The 18,842-nt window shown below is 50.3% G+C and overlaps 1 protein-coding gene across 2 annotated transcripts in view; it reads right to left on the reverse strand.

The window, feature by feature from the left end:
- Window positions 1-18,842, reverse strand: part of PLXDC1 (plexin domain containing 1) — a 62,773-nt gene that overhangs the window by 35,109 nt on the left and 8,822 nt on the right. For both annotated transcript variants that reach the window (XM_074319668.2, XM_088802237.1), the window contains exons 3-6: window positions 2,329-2,472; window positions 1,983-2,052; window positions 1,206-1,328; window positions 464-582 (exon numbers count right to left, since the gene is read on the reverse strand). In XM_074319668.2, the coding sequence (XP_074175769.2) occupies window positions 464-582; window positions 1,206-1,328; window positions 1,983-2,052; window positions 2,329-2,472 (456 nt within the window). The remainder of the gene's footprint in view (window positions 1-463; window positions 583-1,205; window positions 1,329-1,982; window positions 2,053-2,328; window positions 2,473-18,842) is intronic.

The following is an 18,842-nucleotide window of genomic DNA, read 5'->3' on the forward strand; positions in this document are numbered from 1 at the left end:
CTCCCCTCCAGCCATGTTGCCTTCTTTCAGAGTTTTGTACCAGCCACGCTCTGTCCTGTCACAGGACCTTTGCACATGCTTTTCTTTCTCCTGGAACCTACTGCACTCTCCTCTTTGCTTCCTTAACTCCTATGCATCCTGCAGATTTCGATTCTTTTCCTAGGGAAGCCTTCCCTGACCCCTGCTGAGGTAAAGAGCCCCACAGAAGGCTCTCCTGGCACCAGGCACCTTGACTTAGGAGCACTTGTCACAGTGGCAATTCTACATTTGTCCCTGCAATGATTGTCTATCTCCTCAACAAGCCTTAAGCTCTATAAGGGCAAGGCCCACAGCCGTCTCATTAACTGCTGTATCCCCAGCACCGAGCCCTAAGCCTGACACATTGCAGGTTCTCTACGAATATTTGCTGAATGAAAAAAAGGCTCCACAAGACCCAGCCATCTCTGCAGCAGGGCTCACTCACCTCTTTGTAGCCGAATACAATGCGGCCGTCTCGGTGCAGAGCTGCCTGGAAGGTGAAGCTGCCCCTGTCTTCCCATCCTTGCAGGTAGACGTGGTCCCACTGAACCACAAAGACGGTCCCTGTGGAAGAGCAGAGACCTGGCTGGATGGAAAGGTAGTTCAGGGAGTAGTGCTTTGCAGAAATGGTGGCCAAAGAGGATTGGTCACAGGTCGGGTCCCTCAGGGATGATGGAGGCAGTTTGCAGATTTGACTGGAGGCAGGAGCTGGGCAACCCACAAATATCAGCCTGACTTCCAAGTTGGAGAGGAACCAGAAGATCCTACTTCAGCCCCCAGATACTGTGCTTGTTCATCTGTCCCCCCAAGCATGCCCCTTCCTTCTTGCCTAGCCTGACACTTGAGATGGAAATGAAAAGGAGGAAAAATAGGAGAAATGCTTGTTCTCCTGGGGTAGGAGGGTGGGTGCTCAAGGGACAACCTGGTGAGAGTAAGAAACAGTAAAGGTCTCTAGTATTTATTTCACCTCTACTAAGAGCCAAGCACTTTCATGTTGTTATCTCTTCGGATCCTGCCGAGTAGCAGGCATCTCGTCGCCATCTCACAGATAAGGAAAGCTGGGGTGGCTGCCTTGCTGTGTGACTGTGGGCAAGTCCCTTGCCCTCTCTGGGCCTTGGGGCTCCTCTGAAGGGGCTGGACCAGGGGTGCCCCGGTGCTGGGTGACAAACTCTGAGAGCTGGTCTCACCGTTGTCAAAGTAAGCAACTGTGGAATTGTTGGAGTAGCCAGGGTTGAAGTTGGCCATCAGAGGGGCCACATACTGAGTAGCTGTGAGCATCCGATGGATCACGTCACCAGTGAAGATGAAGCCTGGGATGGGGAGAAGGGCAGATGAATCACCAGAGAGGGCCCAGAGCAGTTGCTTCCTTGGGTTTCCCCCCCAAGGGCAGGAAGGAGCAGTACAGACATAGCTGGAAGCAAGCCTCGGATCTCTGCCCCCATCCCCACCTGCTGGGCTCAGGTCAGGCGTACATGGAGCAAAAGGGTCCCCGACCAGAGAAGGCTCTCCCTGACTCTCAGGTGGGCACAAATTCCCACCTTGCCCTCCCCCTGGGGAAGTACACAGGAATCAAAGATGGGTTCCTAATATCAACAGGGAGCCTGGTCCCGGGAACCAAACTCTCAATGCAGTCTCCCTTTCCTTCTCATTCATAGACTCAGAGACACACTGAGTCTAGACTCAGTCCACACTGGCCTGAGCTGGCCCAGAGGGACACACACACACACACACACACACACACACACACACACACGAACACGTCAGCTAATATGAAGGAGGTATTTCGTCACACTCACTGATCTCCCTCCTGAGAGTGGACTCCCAAGAGGCAAATGTGGGTCCCTCCCCAGTCCACCCACACAGCCCTACCTCTAACCCTATCTCCACTGAACCTCCTCAGGTAGCTCCCCGAAGTTCTGGCTGAGATCTCCAACCCTCCCCCAACCCCATGGACACAGCCTTACCTCCGGTTGCTATGGTGATCTGTCGCAGAGGATGCCCGTAGAAAGGGAAATCAAAGGACAAGACCACTCTCTGCAGGGGATGGGAGAGAGTCAGCACCGGACAAGCTGCAGGCCAGGGGGCTGGGCACCAACATTGGCCATGCTTGTCGGAACAGGGTGAGGGGCAGGCATATCCAAGGCTGCCAGGACTACTGGCAGAGGTGGGCACCCCAACTCTGGCCAAGCCACCCGTGATCCCCTGGAAGGCAACTCCCAGATCACAGATCTTAGGCCATAGCCATGCACACTGCCCAGGCTGGCCCCCAGCCTCCCAGCCCAGGGTGCTGCCAGGAACTGGGGCACTCACCGAAGCCTGCCGGTGGGTGTTAGACAGGATTCTGTGGATCTTCACTTGGCTCTGGTTGGCCTCGGCCACATCCACCCAGAGCTCCCGGCTGCGGGGCTCGCTAGGGCCATACAGACGTGACACATAGTAGCTGTGGTTGTCCTCCTGTCGCCATGGAAGACAGAGGCATGAGGCATGCCAAGAACCACCCTCTGTACCTCCCCCTGCACCAAGACTTCTAGATACAAGAAGTCATGGCTCTCCCAGGGACCTGGGCCTGTGGTCCAGAAGGCTGGCTTAGGCCTGGGAGCCCCTGGGCTTCCCTTGGCCGCAGACAGCTCAGTACCTCACCCCAGTCATGCCCCTACAGCTCTGGCCCAGCCTAATCCACACTTGCTGTACCCCTGCTCAACCCTGCCATTTCCAGACAGGGCAGGAGGCTTTTCCTGCAGACCCTGCGTCCCCGTGGAGCATGCCCAAGGCAGAGCTTGGCTTGGGGTACCAGAGAGAAACAGACAGGGAAGCCCCAAACAGAGCCCTCGTCTTCAGGGAGCTCCCAGACTGAGGGGGAGACATAGTTCCTGCTCTGGGGAGTACCCTATTAGAGGAAAAAGAAAAAAAACTTAGGATCTTAGAAGCTTCCAGGCTAAAGATGGAGGCAGACCCTTGATCTTGGGGAGTTGCTAGTCTGATGGAGGAGGTGGGACTTATGCAAACAGAATGCACAGATGCAGACCTTCAAGCAGAGAGATGATACAGGGCCCATATACAGTCGCCAGAGGGTTGAGAAAGGGGGGAGAAGCAGCAAAGATTCCTGCAAGATATATTTCTAACCTCTACTACGTGCCCAATGGGGATAAAATAAAGAACAAGCCAGAACACAGCAGGCTGGGTGTTAATCCTGTAAAACCCCTCCTGCACAGGAGCATTTAGGGCCAGGATTTAAAGAAGGCCAGAAAATGGTTGGCAGAAAGGGTAGAGCCAGGAGAGGGGGCGATGTCATAGCATCTCAGCCCGTCCAGGGGGCGCCAGCGGTAGGAGGAATGGAGCAAAGAGGCAGGTTCACTTGGCCGCTGCCGCCGAGATGGTGCTGCTGACCCGCGAGGAGCGCTGGGCGTCGTAGGTCATCAATCAAGCTGTCCAGCAGCAGTGGCTGCAGACACAGCAGAGCAGACCATGTTCTCCCTGCCAACCTGCCAGCTGCCCAGCCAGCCCTCGCCCTGGGCCCAGCATGAGCAGGGACAAGATGCCTGCTCTCCCCACCTGCCAGGAGGCAGACTCTGTTCTTCTGACAAGTGACACACTCTGAGAATCTGGGCAGAGCTGGGAGAAGATGCGCAGAAGAAACATGTTGGGCGGGAGTAGACTGCATACTGCTCCTACTGCCCGGTTTCACATCCATCACACAAAGCTAACCCACGTCCAAGACCACAGCACTTGGCTCACAAAGAGCTGAGGCTCCCACTGCCCTCGTGACAAAACCCAAACCTCAGCCTGGCATGTGAGGTCCCCTCCTCATGAGCCAGCTCCATCTTCTCCAGTTTCACTTCTCTTGCCTTCTCTATGTCCCCTGTGCATGCTTGTGTCTCCACCCACCACACCAGATTCCCCTGATGTCTCACGCCCCCCGTGGTCACTCACGCCTTTGCACATGCTGACCCTCCCGCCTGGAATGACTTTCCTTGTCTTCTCCCCTTGGCGGATTCCTGCTCCTTCAATGCTCAGCTGAAACTTCACCTTCTCTTTTATCTTCTCCCCCTACCTGCCTGTGGAGGACCTCCACCCCCTGCAATGGCCCCCACCCTCCGTGGGAACCCTCAAAGGGTGTGTGTACCATTTGTGAAACTTACATGAGCCCACCCTTGCTGGATTTCTGGTTTTCCTCAGGAAGCTACCTGAGGGGGCCACCCCGATGCTACCCGCCCTGGGGTGAAGGCAAGTGCCCACAGCAAGGATGCTGTTTACCATTGCTGCCACCGTCACCCACCCTGGGGTCCCAGAAGATGCCCAGAGGAGGAAGCACTGCTCCCCACTCTGCTCGTGGCACGAAAACAGCTGTGCTGATGCCCAGAGTTTACAGCCTCCATCAAGAAAACAGCCCCTTCTGCTTCTGCCTCTCACCAGACTCCCCAGGGGATCAGATGCCATGTTGTTTCCTCCTGGGTCTCCATCTCTCCTATAAGTTCCCCACAGATAAGGTCAGCCTTTATCTATGGTGTTTCAGCCAGAGTATGTGCTTATTCGGAGAATATGTTAATGAATGAATGCTCTTTCAGAGTTTGAAAGCATAGTTTTTGAAGGACTGCCCATCCTTTGTCTGATTGCTACCACCATGCATCCTGGTGTTACCAAACACAGCAGTACAGCAACTAACAGGGAACAGGAGCTGTTGGGTACGGTGGGAGTCAACTGAATACAGCTCCCCCCTAGGAACCTGAGCAGGCCTGTGTTTAAAACAGCTGCTTGCAAAAATAAAAATAATAAATAAAAATAAAAATAAAATGGCTGCTTGCAGGCTGGGAGAAAGGTCAGGTTTCCATCACCTGCTTCTTGGGACTCACCTGGTGAGAGCGTTCTCCAAACCCTCACGCATTGGAAATGAGGGCCCTGGACAGAAGCCATGCTTCACAGTTGTGAAACCCAAACATGCTGACCTGTCTCTTGCTGCCTCACCAAGATTCAAAGGGTGGGGTGAGTGGGGACGCGTATCACCAGCCCGTTGCTGAGTCCTCTGCTTCCCATGAAAGAAACCAGACCACTGGCCCAGCCAGAGCTGCTCCCCTGAGGAGGCGGGCTGGGTGCCTCCTCCCAGCATTGGGGGATCCGTGAGCAGAATCATCTCACTCTTGGAGTTCCCTAGAAACGCTCCCATGGCACCTCTTAACTGACAAAAAGTCTTCAGCTATGCTGACTCAGAATAATCAGAAACTCCAGGAGCTGCTGCTCTAACTCCTAGGCAGAGATTCTCTCCAGTGAGTCAGCAGATCCCTAGGAGAGCGGGGGCCTTGGCACATGTGGACCCCTGCTCAAGCCAGGTGAGCGAGGCTGAGGCTCTGCTTCAGGCCTTAAAAGTGCCAAGTGCAGCCTGCCTGCCAGGGGAACTGCCTGAGGGGGTAACACAATGCAGAATCTACCACAGTCCCAAACAAGCCCCAACAGACCACCTCTCCTGGGTGCAAGGTGACTTTGGTTATCCCCAGGACAGCCAGGCCAGGAGCTGTATCTATTAGAGCCCTGGCCTGAAGAGGCTCCGTGGTGATGAGTGAGGCCAAACTGCAGCCTTGAGAGGAAGGGACAATTTGGAGCTGGGGCCACTCCTGGGCAGAGCCAGGAACAAAGTCTGTAAGAGTTGGGAGGAGAGGCCCGGGAGAATGGGAGGAAAGAGAAGGGCAGCCAGCATTGGCAGAGCTGTGACATTTGCACTAGGCCTTTCAAATGCATCACTACAGGACAACCCTGGGAGGTGAGTACTAAAATTAGACCCATTTTATAAGTGAGGAAACTGAGGCCCACATACCTATCTGAAACCAGGTCAGTCTCACTCAAAGACAGTGACTTTTCCTCTGTCCGCTGTTTCCCAGGTCTTTAAGTAACTGCCCCACTGGAGGGCAACTTGGGCCACTTATCAGTCATTGGTTAAAATCAGAAGAACCAGCGTGGGTTCTTCATGGAGCATAGAGCTCAGGGACCGTGTCGCATTCATCTCCCCTTCTTTCTTTAGTAGCAGAACCCCCCAATTTTAGTTAAGCACATCACCACCCAGCTAGACTATGTTTCCCAGCCCTCCTTTCAGCTGGGTGAGGCTACATGACTACGTCTGCCCAATGGAAGACAAGCAAAATGATTGCCCTCAGTGGGAATGAGCAGCCCTCACCTTGCTTAGTTTCCATTGGCTGGGATGCAGATGGGATGCTGGGAGCTGACACAGCTATCTTGGACCACAACATGGAAGGCACATGCTATAGAAGGAACCTGGGTCCCCAGTGCCATGGAGACACTACATCAACCCCTGCCTAGTTATGCTCACGCTATTACATATGAGAAAAGAATAAACTTCTCTCAGGTCTAACTGCCTCATCAGCTGGGCATTCATTACAATAGCTGAATCTGTATCCTAATTAATACAAGGTCCTAAGCGGCCGCCTCAGGCCAGTCAGTCTTAGGGCTTTTTCACAATAATCCATATAGCTATATCTATGAAAAAGGATTTAGAGGCCGTGCTTGCCTGTCAACTTCTCTGAGAAATTCACTCAATTAACAGCCTGTCACTGCATCTGACCTGCTATTTGTGGAGCAGTCACGTTACCCCAGAGGGCAGCCCTCCAGGCACTGTGGACTGGAGGCTAGGTGCTGTGATGGGGTGTCATGACATTACAGAGGGTCAGAAAATGTAGCACAAGCCAGACCACTTGGCAAATCCACCAAAGGGAACCATATTTCCTCGAAATGCATGCAAGAAACCCTATTCGATAAACCCCATTCATTTGGGGAGGCAGCATGATGTAGGTTTCAAATATTTTTGGCCATGAAATCCTTTCTTCCAATTAATCTCCATGGAAGTTCAATACGTAAATCACATCAAAGTAAGGCCACTCTGGGGGAAGGAAAGAGAAGGGTCTAGAGCCCAGCCTGCTGTGCTACTTCCTTCTCCACGCCTTCCCTCTCAGAGCAGTCCGGGAAGCACCTGCGGGAAACCTTAGGGTTCCCATGGAGTGCAATCTGAAAACCATCGCTCTAGGATCAAGTGCAGGGGCTGTAGCATCAGATAGACCCAAGTTCAAAAACTGGCTCCACTACATCAGAGTTGGTGCCAAGCATTACTCTCCTCTCTGAGTGTCCGTTCCATCAGTAACCTTTTTCTCAGAGTTTGTGAAAGGATTAGACAAAACATATCAATGGAAAGCTCTTAGCTCAGTGCTGGGTCCACAGTAGGTGTTTGATAAGTGCGAGCTATGATGCTGATTTTGTTGGACCTTTCCAGATAAAGGTCTTAACTGTGGAGGCTGCCTGCTCAAAGCCATCCCCAGCTCCATCCTAAACGTCTGCTATTACAATGTCTCTTCTGCCTCAATTATTCATGCCCGGAGCCTGCCAGCACTTCATTTCTGACAGCGGGGTAGCATTTACCTTGGCTGAGCTCAAGACGTTTCTGGACAGGAACTCCGGCTAAGCTGTCACCATTGGCCCATCACCTGCCAGCCAACTGGCAGGTGGAAATGCCAGGGCAGGCAACCAAGGGCACCCTGTAGGGCCTGCTGGAAAGGCCTAGCTGGCCAGGCATGTCAGGATGGCGCTCCAGGCAGCTGGATTCAACCCAGGAGTGCTGACGGGATTCCTGGGGTGGGAGCATCCCATCTCCTGCCTCCACCATTCCATAAGAACTTACAGGACCAATAGGAATGTTTTCTAGATCCTTGCTACTCAAAGTGGACCCCAGCAGCATCTGCGACACCTGAGAGCCTGTGAGAAATGCAGAATCCTGGGCCTAACCCCAAACCTTCTGGAGCAAAATTGCATGTGAACAAGCTCTCTAGGAGATTCTCTTGCACAATGAACTTGGTAAAGTGCTGGTCTAAAAGCACCCTTTGTCTGGACCAACATGTCACTCATTTTTGTCCATGAGGACACAGTGGTTAAATGCTCAGACTCCAAAGACAGAAAGACCTAAGTTCTTGTCCTGGCTTTGCCACTCATTAGCTGTGTGACCTTGGGTAAGCACTTTATCTCTCTGTTCCAAGGTAGTATTAGAAATACCTGCCTCCTGGAGTAGTTGGGAGAGTTAAACGCAAGGCCACAGAATGAGGCCTACACTCAGGCAGGGCTCCTTTAACGTTACCTGTTGTTACTACTTTCTTTGCTCATGTATCCACACAATAACCGCCATCTGCCCTCTGGAAGTATTCGAGCATCAGATTGAAACAAACCCACACTGAATACTTATCATCACAGAAGTACAGAAAGCAGGTCTCACCCCGGAAAGGGAGGAACCCAGGCTAGACAAAGGGGTACTTGCATGGGCACCGAGGGTTTGGGGTAAAGAGGTATCAGGGTGGATGAGGCTGACCTAAGCAGGCCGTGGAAGTGGGGGTTGGACCAGGCTTGGAAACAGGGTGTGTGGACTGGCTTTCTGGACAAAGCATTTCTCCATGCCCCCAACACTTCATGGAAATAGAAGAATCATTTTGCCCTGGCATTGATTCAACATGTGGGCTTTTGGAGGCATCTCAGCCAATTAGAGCTTTTGATGGCATCAATATACATCATATAACCAGAGAGAATCAGGACAACCAGGAAACACGAAAACAGAAGCAGGCCTCCCCCATCCTTTATCTGGTCCCATTTGGCTTATTTCTTTCTAGTCTTTTTCATACGTATATAATTTCCCTTGATTATCATTCTGCTGAAAAGCCAGGTATGTGAGCTACTTTGGTCACATTTCATGAAAGCAGTTTCATCTAAAGCCGTTTTTGATGTTGAACATATCTTGTAACCATCATTTATTATGGCTTCGTGGCTCCCTACTCAGAAGAGCACCCGCAATTTTCTTAACTATTTCCCTAATATTGGGCCTTTAGGTAGCTTCCAATTTTTATGCTCTCACAAATAGTGCTGTGATGAATTTATGGATGCATTTTCATATCCTGGATTATTTCTCCTGCTTCAAAGCCTTTGGCACAAAGCAGTGCTTCTCACACTTCAATGTGGACACAAACCATTTGGGAATCAGATTCTGATTCTGCAGGTCTGAGGGGCCTGACCTCTGCCTTTCTGGTTTCCCACCAAACTCTGAGGAGCAATGAGGCTAGGAAGAGTCACACCTAAGGCTTCAAGGCCAGGAAATCCTCTTTTGTGGCTGGAATCCTATTTTTGTACTTTCAGGTATGATCTAGGGGTGGGGGGAATGCCTGCCCCTTTTTTCTCAGACCTTTCTGGTTAACCTTGTCAACCAATTAGCTTGACTGATTTTTATAACAACTCTGTGAGGCATTCTCAGTTCCACCTCACAGAGGAGGAAACTGAGGTTTAGAATGATGATGTGGCAAGGATATAAAAGTCTACTATACCTGGGGCCATAGTAGGGTGGCCAGCTGTCCTGGTCTGCCTCGTACTGGGATTTCCCAGGATGCTGAACATGTAATGATAAAACTAAGCCCACCCTGTGAACACTGAGATGGTTGGTCACCCTAGACCAGACCTAATTCAGAGGCAGCTAGTGTTTATCATTTCCTACCCTGTGCCAGGCCCTTCCTTTATATAGATTCCTATAGAAGACCTTTGCAGCGACACTTAGACAATAGCATCCCCATTTAACAATGAAGAAATGGGCTCAGAGGGATTATGAAATTTGCCAAGACAAAAAGACAAACAACCCAATTTTAAAAATGGGCAATGGAAGAAAAGAAAACAAACCAAAAAAGTGGGCAATGGAAAAAATGGGCAACAGACTTAGACATTTCTCCAAAGAAGATACACAAATGGCCAAGAAGCACATGAAAAGATGCTCAACATCATAAGTCGTTAAGGAAACACTAAGCAAAACCGCAATGAGATACCATTTCATAGCACTAGGATGCTGTAATTTAACAAAAAAAAAGGAAAATAACCAGTGCTAGCAAGGATGTGGAGAAACTGGAACCCTCATACACTGCTGATGGGAATGTAAAATGATTCAGCTACTGTGAAAAACAGTTTGGCCGTTCTCAGAAAGTTAAACATAGATTACCATATGACCAGCAATTCCACTCCTAGGTATATATCCCAAATAGTTGAAAACAGGTATTCAAACAAATACATGTACATGTGTTCATAGCAGCATTATTCACAATAGCTAAAAGGTGGAAACAACCCAAATGTCTATCAACAAATAACTGGATAAACAAATTACAGTATATCTATACAACGGAATATTATTCAGCCATAAAATGAATGAGCATCAAAAACATTATGCTAGGGGCCGGCCCGGTGGCTCAGGTGGTTAGAGCTCCGTGCTCCTAACTCCGAAGGCTGCCGGTTCGATTCCCACATGGGCCAGTGGGCTCTCAACCACAAGGGTGCAGGTTCGATTCCTTGACTCCCACAAGGGATGGTGGGCTGTGCCCCCTGCAACTAGCAACGGCAAGTGGACCTGGAGCTGAGCTGAGCCTTCCACAACTAAGACTGAAAGGACAACAACTTGAAGCTAAATGGCACCCTCCACAACTAAGATTGACACACTGTTCCCCAATAAAGTCCTGTTCCCCTGCCCCAGTGAAATCTTAAAAAAAAAAAAAAAAAAGCTGACCCTCTAGTTTCTTAAAAAAAAAAAAAAAAAAAAACATTATGCTAGGGGCCGGCCTGGTGGCTCAGGTGGTTGGAGCTCCGTGCTCCCAACTCCGAAGGCTGCTGGTTCGAATCCCATATGGGCCAGTGGGCTCTCAACCACAAGGTTGCCAGTTCAATTCCTCGAGTCCCGCAAGGGATGGTGGGCAGCGCCCCCTGCAACTAAGATTGAACACGGCACCTTGAGCTCTTGAGCTGAGCTGCCCCTGAGCTCCCGGATGGCTCAGTTGGTTGGAGCGCATCCTCTCAACCACAAGGTTGCTGGTTGGGCTCCTGCAAGGGATGGTGGGCTCCGCCCCCTGCAACTAGCAACGGCAACTGGACCTGGAGCTGAGCTGCGCCCTCCACAACTAAGACTGAAAGGACAACAACTTGACTTGGAAAAAAGTCCTGGAAGTACACACTGTTCCCCAATAAAGTCCCGTTCCCCTTCCCCAATAAAATCTTAGAAAAAAACAAAACATTATGCTAGGTGAACAAACTCAGATACAAAAGGTCATATATTGTATGATTTCATTTACATATGAAACATTTAGAATAGGTAAAATAAGAACATAGAAACAGAACACAGATTGGTCGCTGCCAGCGGCTGAAGAGAGGAAAACGGGGAGCAATTGCATAAGCATTTCCTTTTGGGGTGATGACAATGTTTTGGAACTAGACAAAGATCATGGTTGCACAACATGGTGTGTTAAATACACTTCACTTTAAAGTGGTTAATTTTATGTCATGTGACCCTCACCTCAACAAGAAGGAAGGAAGGAAGGAAGGAAGGAAGGAAGGAAGGAAGGAAGGAAGGAAGGAAGGGAGGAAGAGAGAAAGAAAGAAACCTGCCCAAGGGAAAGGGTCAACAAGAGGGACCTACGTGGGAAATGGACTTCTGAGCGCTGAGCACAGAGCAGAGGCAGGAACTAAGAACCCATCAGGTCCCTTTAATTTTGCTCTTAAATCTCAATCCTGTGAGGTCACTATTTACCACTCCATTTGGGAAATTTGAAGCTAGCGGGGGCTTGAAGAAGCTTGCCATGTCAGGTGCATTAACTGAGGGGTTAGGTGTCTAGCCCAAGGTCATGCAGCTGGTATATGCCAGGGCCAAGTTCAGGGGTCAGGACCGCCAGACTTTCCACAGCGCTGGAGACTAGACATCTGGAGTCCACTTCCTACCTCCTTTCTTCTCACAAAATCTCTCATCCTCTCTCTCGTCAAAATTTGACTCACAACTTGCCCCTCCCTCCACCCACCTCGCACTGTACGCCCAGAAGTCTTCCCGTGCGGCCCCCTCACCTCATCCCTTCCCCGGAGGGCACTGGCGTGGTGGGGGTCTTCGATGAGCACTGCTTGCTCTTCGTGTGTCTGTGCTACGAGTCTGTCTGTCCTATCTCCCATAGGCCCTTAGATTTGGGGAGGGGGCCTTCTAGAGGTCTCCTTTTGGGAACTGCCTCCTTTCAGAGGTTGTAGAAACCAGGCAGGAATTGTACTCACTTGTTCCTCTCACTGCTCCACCATCTGGGACGACATGGTGTCTGCCCCAGTGCAAGGTCCCTCTGCGTTCCTGGGCCTGCCACGGTGGAGACCGAGGAGAGGACTTCATGCAAGCTGGGCCGGGGAAGACGGGGATGGCAGAGTGAACCTATTCTACTACAGGGGAACCTCCAAATCGGAATGTCCTTAAACTTGGCTCCTCCCAAACCCTAGCTCCAGACCTGAACCACAGAACCAAGGAAACCTTGGACTGGGATCTGGAAATTCCCAGGCTGGACGAGAGCCTATGTCCAGGCCTCCCGCTCCCAGCCGGTCAGAGAAGAAAACTGTAGCACCTCCCAGGGCCTCTGACTTAGCATTATGGGTTCCCCCAACCCACATCCCACTCCCTCCACAAAAATTCCCAGGGTTTCAAGACCTCGGGGTTGGTCTTGGTGGGAAACCTCTGGAAAGCCTGAGTCCAGACCAGAGTCCTCTTCCTATGGGATGTGCTTTTAGAGTGGGCGTAAGAATCAACCCCAAGGAGATCGCTCTGGCCAGGGGCCTTGGAGCTGCCAGCTCACCCGGGAGTGCAGACTGGATGCTTCAAGGCCTCAGAGCAAGAGAGTCTGAGCTGGAAGAAGCACTGAGGTGAGGAGCTAAGCAGGGGTGCTGGGAAGAAGGGGCTGGGCAGAGGGGCTGAGTTTAGAGAGCTGGGCCACATGGTCTGAGCCCAGAAAGGAAGCCACGGCCCAAAGGGTGTGCTGAGGAACAATGAAGGAAGAGATGAGGGGGCACTGGGGTAGATATGAGGGATACAAAGAGAACAAAAGCCCACTTGCCAGGCTCTTGGCCCTTCAAATGGCCCCAGAGCACAGGCATGGACCAGGCTGTAATATGGAAATGTTTTCCTATTGAGACCCAAGAAAACTTGTGAAAACAGACCAATTTAAACTTGTTGACATGTCTCCTTCCTGCCACTTCTCTCTTGCTCAGCTCTTTGTCACCAGGCTATTGTCTAGGTGGGGTTTCCTTCAGCCAAAGAGAACACAGTTCTCAGAAATGCTTGACCAGGGAAGAAGCAGGCGTCTCCGGGTCCCTTTGCTGAGCTCCTACAGGGACAAGGCCGCCCACCATCCAGGTCGGGGTGGGCACTTAGCTTGGGGTGAGTGGGGGTGGTACTGAGGTCTGGCTATACTGAAGGTGGGGATCAGCAGTGTCCCCCGCTGACCAGCGCCCCCTGCTGACAACTGCTCAGTGCAAGGTGTAACAGGTTCAAGGAAAGGTAGGGAAGGGGGCACAGGCCCTTCCGAGAACTCAGACACGAGACCATGTGGGTTACAGGTATGCACACACGTATATAAGCACTGACATTCTCTTAGGTGTGGGGGAACCCAAAAGTCAGAGTTGGTGTCCTGCAGCTCCCGCTCCCCGCACAAGAACGCAGGATATGGTGAGGCCAAAAAGAAACAACAATGGAGCCATGGATAGGGGGTTCATCCCACTATATTCTCGATGGTGACTTGTTGAGACACAAAGCAAACATCTGTCAGTACCCCAACGAGGGGTCTTCCTGCACCCCAGTCTCACTGCCGGCGGGGCGAGACGTAGGAAGTAGGATCCACATGATCCGCAATCCGCCATCTGTGCTTGCTAACTGCACTTGCTAGCCGCAATCCACTGTCCGCTTCTCTGCCAACCAACAAACTAACCCCCCAGCGTAGCCATGGCTGTTATATCAGTGGCTAATGGCTAACAGGTAACAGCTGATGGCCACCTAATAACCGAGCCAGCACCTTTCCACGTGAGGCCAAGAGCCTGGATACTGCTCTCTGGGACTCTGTCCCCACAATTGGGGTCCTTAGAGGCCACTGAATGCAATGACCCACCCCAGGCACAACCTCTTCTCTTCAACAACCCTCTTCCGAGGGCTCTGGGGATGAAAAATCCTTACTTCCTTTGTTCCTTCAAAGAGGAGCTCCCACTGTGTGCCAGGCTCTGGCAACAGAGTAATACAACCGTCTCGGGTCTCATGGCACTTGGGTTCCAGTGGGAGGACAGGAAATATAAACAAAATAAATAGAGACTTCAGTCCAGGAAGGAGTAAGTGCTATGGAGAAAAAGTGTCTGTTTTTCTCTACCCCAGTCATAGCCCTGCAGCTATTAGAAAACAGCCACATCTAGAGACTTCTCTATACCAGGCTAACTACTCCAAACTCCTTCAACCATTCTGAACCACTCTGGTTTCCAGATAACCATCTAAAAAGGAGGCACAAGCTCCACAGCTGTGGTCAGGCTGAGAAATACCCCGCAGGATCCCCAGAGCCCCAGCCCTGGTCCCAGGGTTTCCATGGATTTCCATGGGTTTCCATTAACACAGCCCGCTTTGCCTCCTCCGTTCTTGGCAGCCACTTCTCACTCCTGACTCATCCCCAGCCCACAGGCAGTGAGAAACCCTAAGTCTTTTCCTTCTGAACTGCTGCTAAGCCACAGCTCTCCCACCTTAGTTTAAACCGAAATGCCAGGATTTATACCGTGTTTTCCTGAAAATAAGACTGGGTCTTACATTCAGGTTTGCTCCAAAAGACGCATTAGGGCTTATGTTCAGGGGATGCCATCCTGAAGAATCATGCTAGGGCTTATTTTCCGGTTAGGTCTTATTTTCGGGGAAACATGGTATTTATCCCGGTCGTTTTATCTGATGGGAAGGCAACTAGGTGTTATTCAGCCTGAAGAGGGGGTCTTCTACTTCCCGACCTGACATCTGAACTCACTTCCGGCTAAGGCAGAAGTCTGATCTGAAAGTCTGAGCCTTCTATCTTCCTGGCAGACCTGGCACAGCCCCTCACATAATCAGAGGGGCCCCTCCTGCCGGGGTGGCTTTGCTCCTCCACGTGGACTCAATGTGTGGCTACTGAGGGGGCCACCAAGCCCCCAAAATGGTGGAAGCCTTGTGGTCAAGTACAAGCGCCTGAGAAAGCCCCATGTCCCAGTGGTCAACCTAGTAACTGATCTGAAATTGGTTTGAAGTGTTACATGTCAGAAGTCCCAACACCTACGGTAGGTGACCATCAGAATCACACGGGGGAGTTTTTAGAGGAACAAAGGCCCAGCATCCGTCTCCAATGCCTCTGAACCAGCCAGGCCAGGGTGGAGCCCAAGCATTTGTGTTGTTTTTTAATGCTGGGGTGATTGAATCTGTGCTGGCTCTTAACGATCCCATTGCCCTTTCTGAACGCCCACGGACAATTGCTTCCAGAAGTCCACGTCTCTGTGGCTCTTTTCTGCAAGGTCCTCTCTGCACAGACTAGGACGTGGCTCTCTGGCCATGGTGTCTGGCCCAAAGCAAGTATTAGTTCTTTAACCGATGGCTCGACACAGCTGGGAAGGGAAGGTAGGAAAGGAGACAGTGAGCCTCCAGGTGTCCCCTTACTCAGGGGACCTCTCCTGCCCTGGCCTGCCACTTCACCATCCCACCATAGCTCCTGGGTTGTGCAGGATGAAGAAGACAGAGCAGCGTGGGAAGTGAATGGGGCTGCGCGCGTGTGAGGTCAGGTTCTACCTCAGGGCCAGGATTAGGGTCAGGCAAGCAAGGCACCGACCTCAGGTGCCACATCTAAGGTGGCACCAACAAACTCAGTCATCAAGATGGAGAATATTTTAATGCCATATTGTTAAAAATCAAAATTAATGCAAAAAAATTCCATGATGAACAAAATATCAAAACTTTAGATAAAGACAGGATCAGTAATGGTGCCAAGCCATGTCGGAGCCTGAGGTGAAAGGACAAGTCAGGTGCAGAAAGGAAGAGAGTTCAGAGCACTTATTAGCCTGCCCCCTCCCTATCAGGCTGCAGGCTGGCACTGGTCGTCTCCCACCCCTATTGCTACAGCTCTTGTCCAGCAGTCCCTCCTGCAGAGGCAGTCACAGCTCCTATGGGTTTGGATAACCACCCTCCGTGCCAGTTCAACTGTAGCCGTCTTCGCTGTGCCGCGCTGTTACTATTCCCAAAGTGCTTCACCATCTCTTGTTGTCTTCCTTCACCCTGCCCACTCCTGTGCAAGTGCCCCTGCATTACACAATCCCCCACTAAAAGAAGAAAAGTGAGAAAGAGAAAGAAAAAGAGAGAAAGAGAGAGAGAAAAAAAAAGAAAGGAAGGGAGGGAAGGAGGGAGAGAGGAGTGCTACAGAGAGTAGGAAAAAATACTTACCTTTTTAAAATATCTTTAGAGAGAAGATATTACATTTATGGCACAAGAACAGGAGACTTTTTTAAGAAAAGAAATAATCAGAAAATAATAGAGAGCTCTTGGAAATTAAAAGTGTGACAGTAGGAGAAAAAAATCTGTAACATTAAGAAAATAAGATTGGACCTTTCTGCGCTCTCCACCCCCCACTCACATCTGCCTTTCCTCCCTACACTTCTTTTCCTTCCTTTCTTCTTCTTGTACTTCTGTTCCTGATTCTGCTGCTGCTTAGTCTTTTCATTCTTATCTTCTGATTCTTCCTTTCAATAAACAGCAACAAACATGATATAAATAAATAAATAAGATTGAGGAAATCTCCCAGAAAGTGGAACAATAACGAGCAAACTAAAAAATAGACAACAAAAAATGCAAAAGGGACGTATGCACAACAGAAGAGAGAAGAAAGTTCGAGGATTACGCCCAGAGATGGCCATCAAATCAAGGGGAATTGTAGAAAGAAGACAATATGGTAGGGAGAAGATTATCAAAGAAGACTTTCCAGAGCTGACTAATATACGTCTGTAGGTTGAAACAGTTCATCAAAAGCCCAGTGTGGTGAGAGAAGAGCCAGAGCAAGGCCCTCATTCTCAGGGGTTACAGGGAACACCCCAAAAGCTCCCAGAGGTAGAGAGGGTGGGGACAGGTATACACAAAGATGGGGCATACAAATGACATCAAACCTCTCAAAAGTGACATTGGAAGCCAGAAGACAATGGTGAGGTGCCCACAAACTCCTGAAGGAGACTTATTTTTAACCTAGAATTCTATATTCAACCAAATCATTAATCAAGTGTGAGGATAGAATAAAGTCATCTTCAGTCACGCAAGCTCTCAAAAGCATTTTTTCTCCTGTGTAACCACTCCTCAGGAAGTTAAACAAGCAAGGAGGAGAAGTAGGAAAGAGAAGACATAGGGTCAAGAGAACAGGACACCCAAAACAGGGGTTCGATGACGAAGGAGAGGGAGGTGGCAGGGTGATTGCGGGGCAGGCAGGCACGCAGCCAGTTCAGGTTGGAGCAGGACGAAAACAGACAGGTTTCCAGGGGAAGGAAAAAAAGAACTGACAGGTTTCACTACACCGAAAATTCTAGTATTTCAGGCTGTTAAACACAAAATTCAACTGAGTAAATTTTAAAGCTCTCATTGGCTCTACTGAACAATTCATGAATCAGGCAGCATCCCATCTAGCAGATAGCAGGAAGTTTCTAGCAAAGAGTAGATTCTTTGTGGCAAAGTCACCTTCTGTCAGGGGATAAGGGTCTATCGGGCAGATGACCTCACTAGTGCGGACCAGGTAATTCCAGATTGACTGCTTTAAGATTCTCCTCCTGGGAGAAGTTGAAACTGTAATTAAGTTAGGGATTGAGTCTTGGATTTTGTGCCGTGGGCTTAGCACCAGTGACTCCATTTTGGGTCTGTTGTCTCTTTTTTAAACAAGGCCAATAGGGGTGTAAGGATATATAGCTGTATTCAGTGCAGAAAACTAAGCAAGTGTGTAGAAGGGCAAGGATCCAAGAAAAATAAAAATTATATAAGAAAGTAAACGACATTATCACCCTGCTTGGATTCGTGGTGAACAATATTTACATGATCATAATGATATAAAATAGAGCACATGGATTTAACAACCATATTGAGAAAGTAAACTGATGCTCAGGGGAGTATATAAAAGCAAATCTTCATCTACAAAACAGGCAGTCAACAGAGAATGCCTAAACGGGTTAATCAAGAGGCAGCCGTACAAGCAAATTAGAAATGTGGAGGTAACTGCCAGTGGAAACACCTGAGGCAGCCCTCCCAGCAAGGGCTGGGCAGGCCCAGAGGGGCTCGGCTGGGTGGGAGTGCTGTGCTTTGTTTTCTGATTTTCGCATTATTTGACCTGTATGGCCTTCTGCACATACTTAAAAAATCACTATTAAAACATAAAATAAATACTATACGCCGAGAAGCACATCCTCCTGTTTCTACTTCTTTCATAGTTTTTCTGCATCCTGACGATGCCCCCTCTTTACTCTACCACAGGCATGTACACACAGGGCCACAGGCACACTCGCACTCACATGGTCTCACACACACACACACACACACACACACACACACACACACACACACACAAGCAGCCCATGGTGACAGACACACAGGCAAACGTGCATAATACACCAAGACCCTCAGACGCATGTGCAAACACACTCTTGCTGACACGCACACATGACTGTAGATTCACTCACACACATGCAAAGGCCCGCATCAGCCTCCCTGAGAGCAGGCTGGAGAGCAGGGCCAGATGCTGCGAGGACAGCACTTCCTCCCGGCCTTGATCCCCCTGACCTCCCTGCGCCCCCCCCCCCAGAACTGCCCCAGGCAGAGGAGGGTCTCTCCTGGGGCTTCACCCTAATAGCTTCCTCTACTCAGAATGCCCTGCCATGAAGCTGAGCAGCCTGAGCCTCTGCAGCCAGGAACTCTTTGGGGCCACAAGGTCTGTAGATAGCACAGAAATGGGGTGGGGTGG

This window comes from Rhinolophus sinicus, chromosome 12 (genome assembly GCF_057876585.1).
Source record: "Rhinolophus sinicus isolate RSI-liver-muscle chromosome 12, RSI-T2T, whole genome shotgun sequence".
NCBI classification, from domain to species: domain Eukaryota; kingdom Metazoa; phylum Chordata; class Mammalia; order Chiroptera; family Rhinolophidae; genus Rhinolophus; species Rhinolophus sinicus.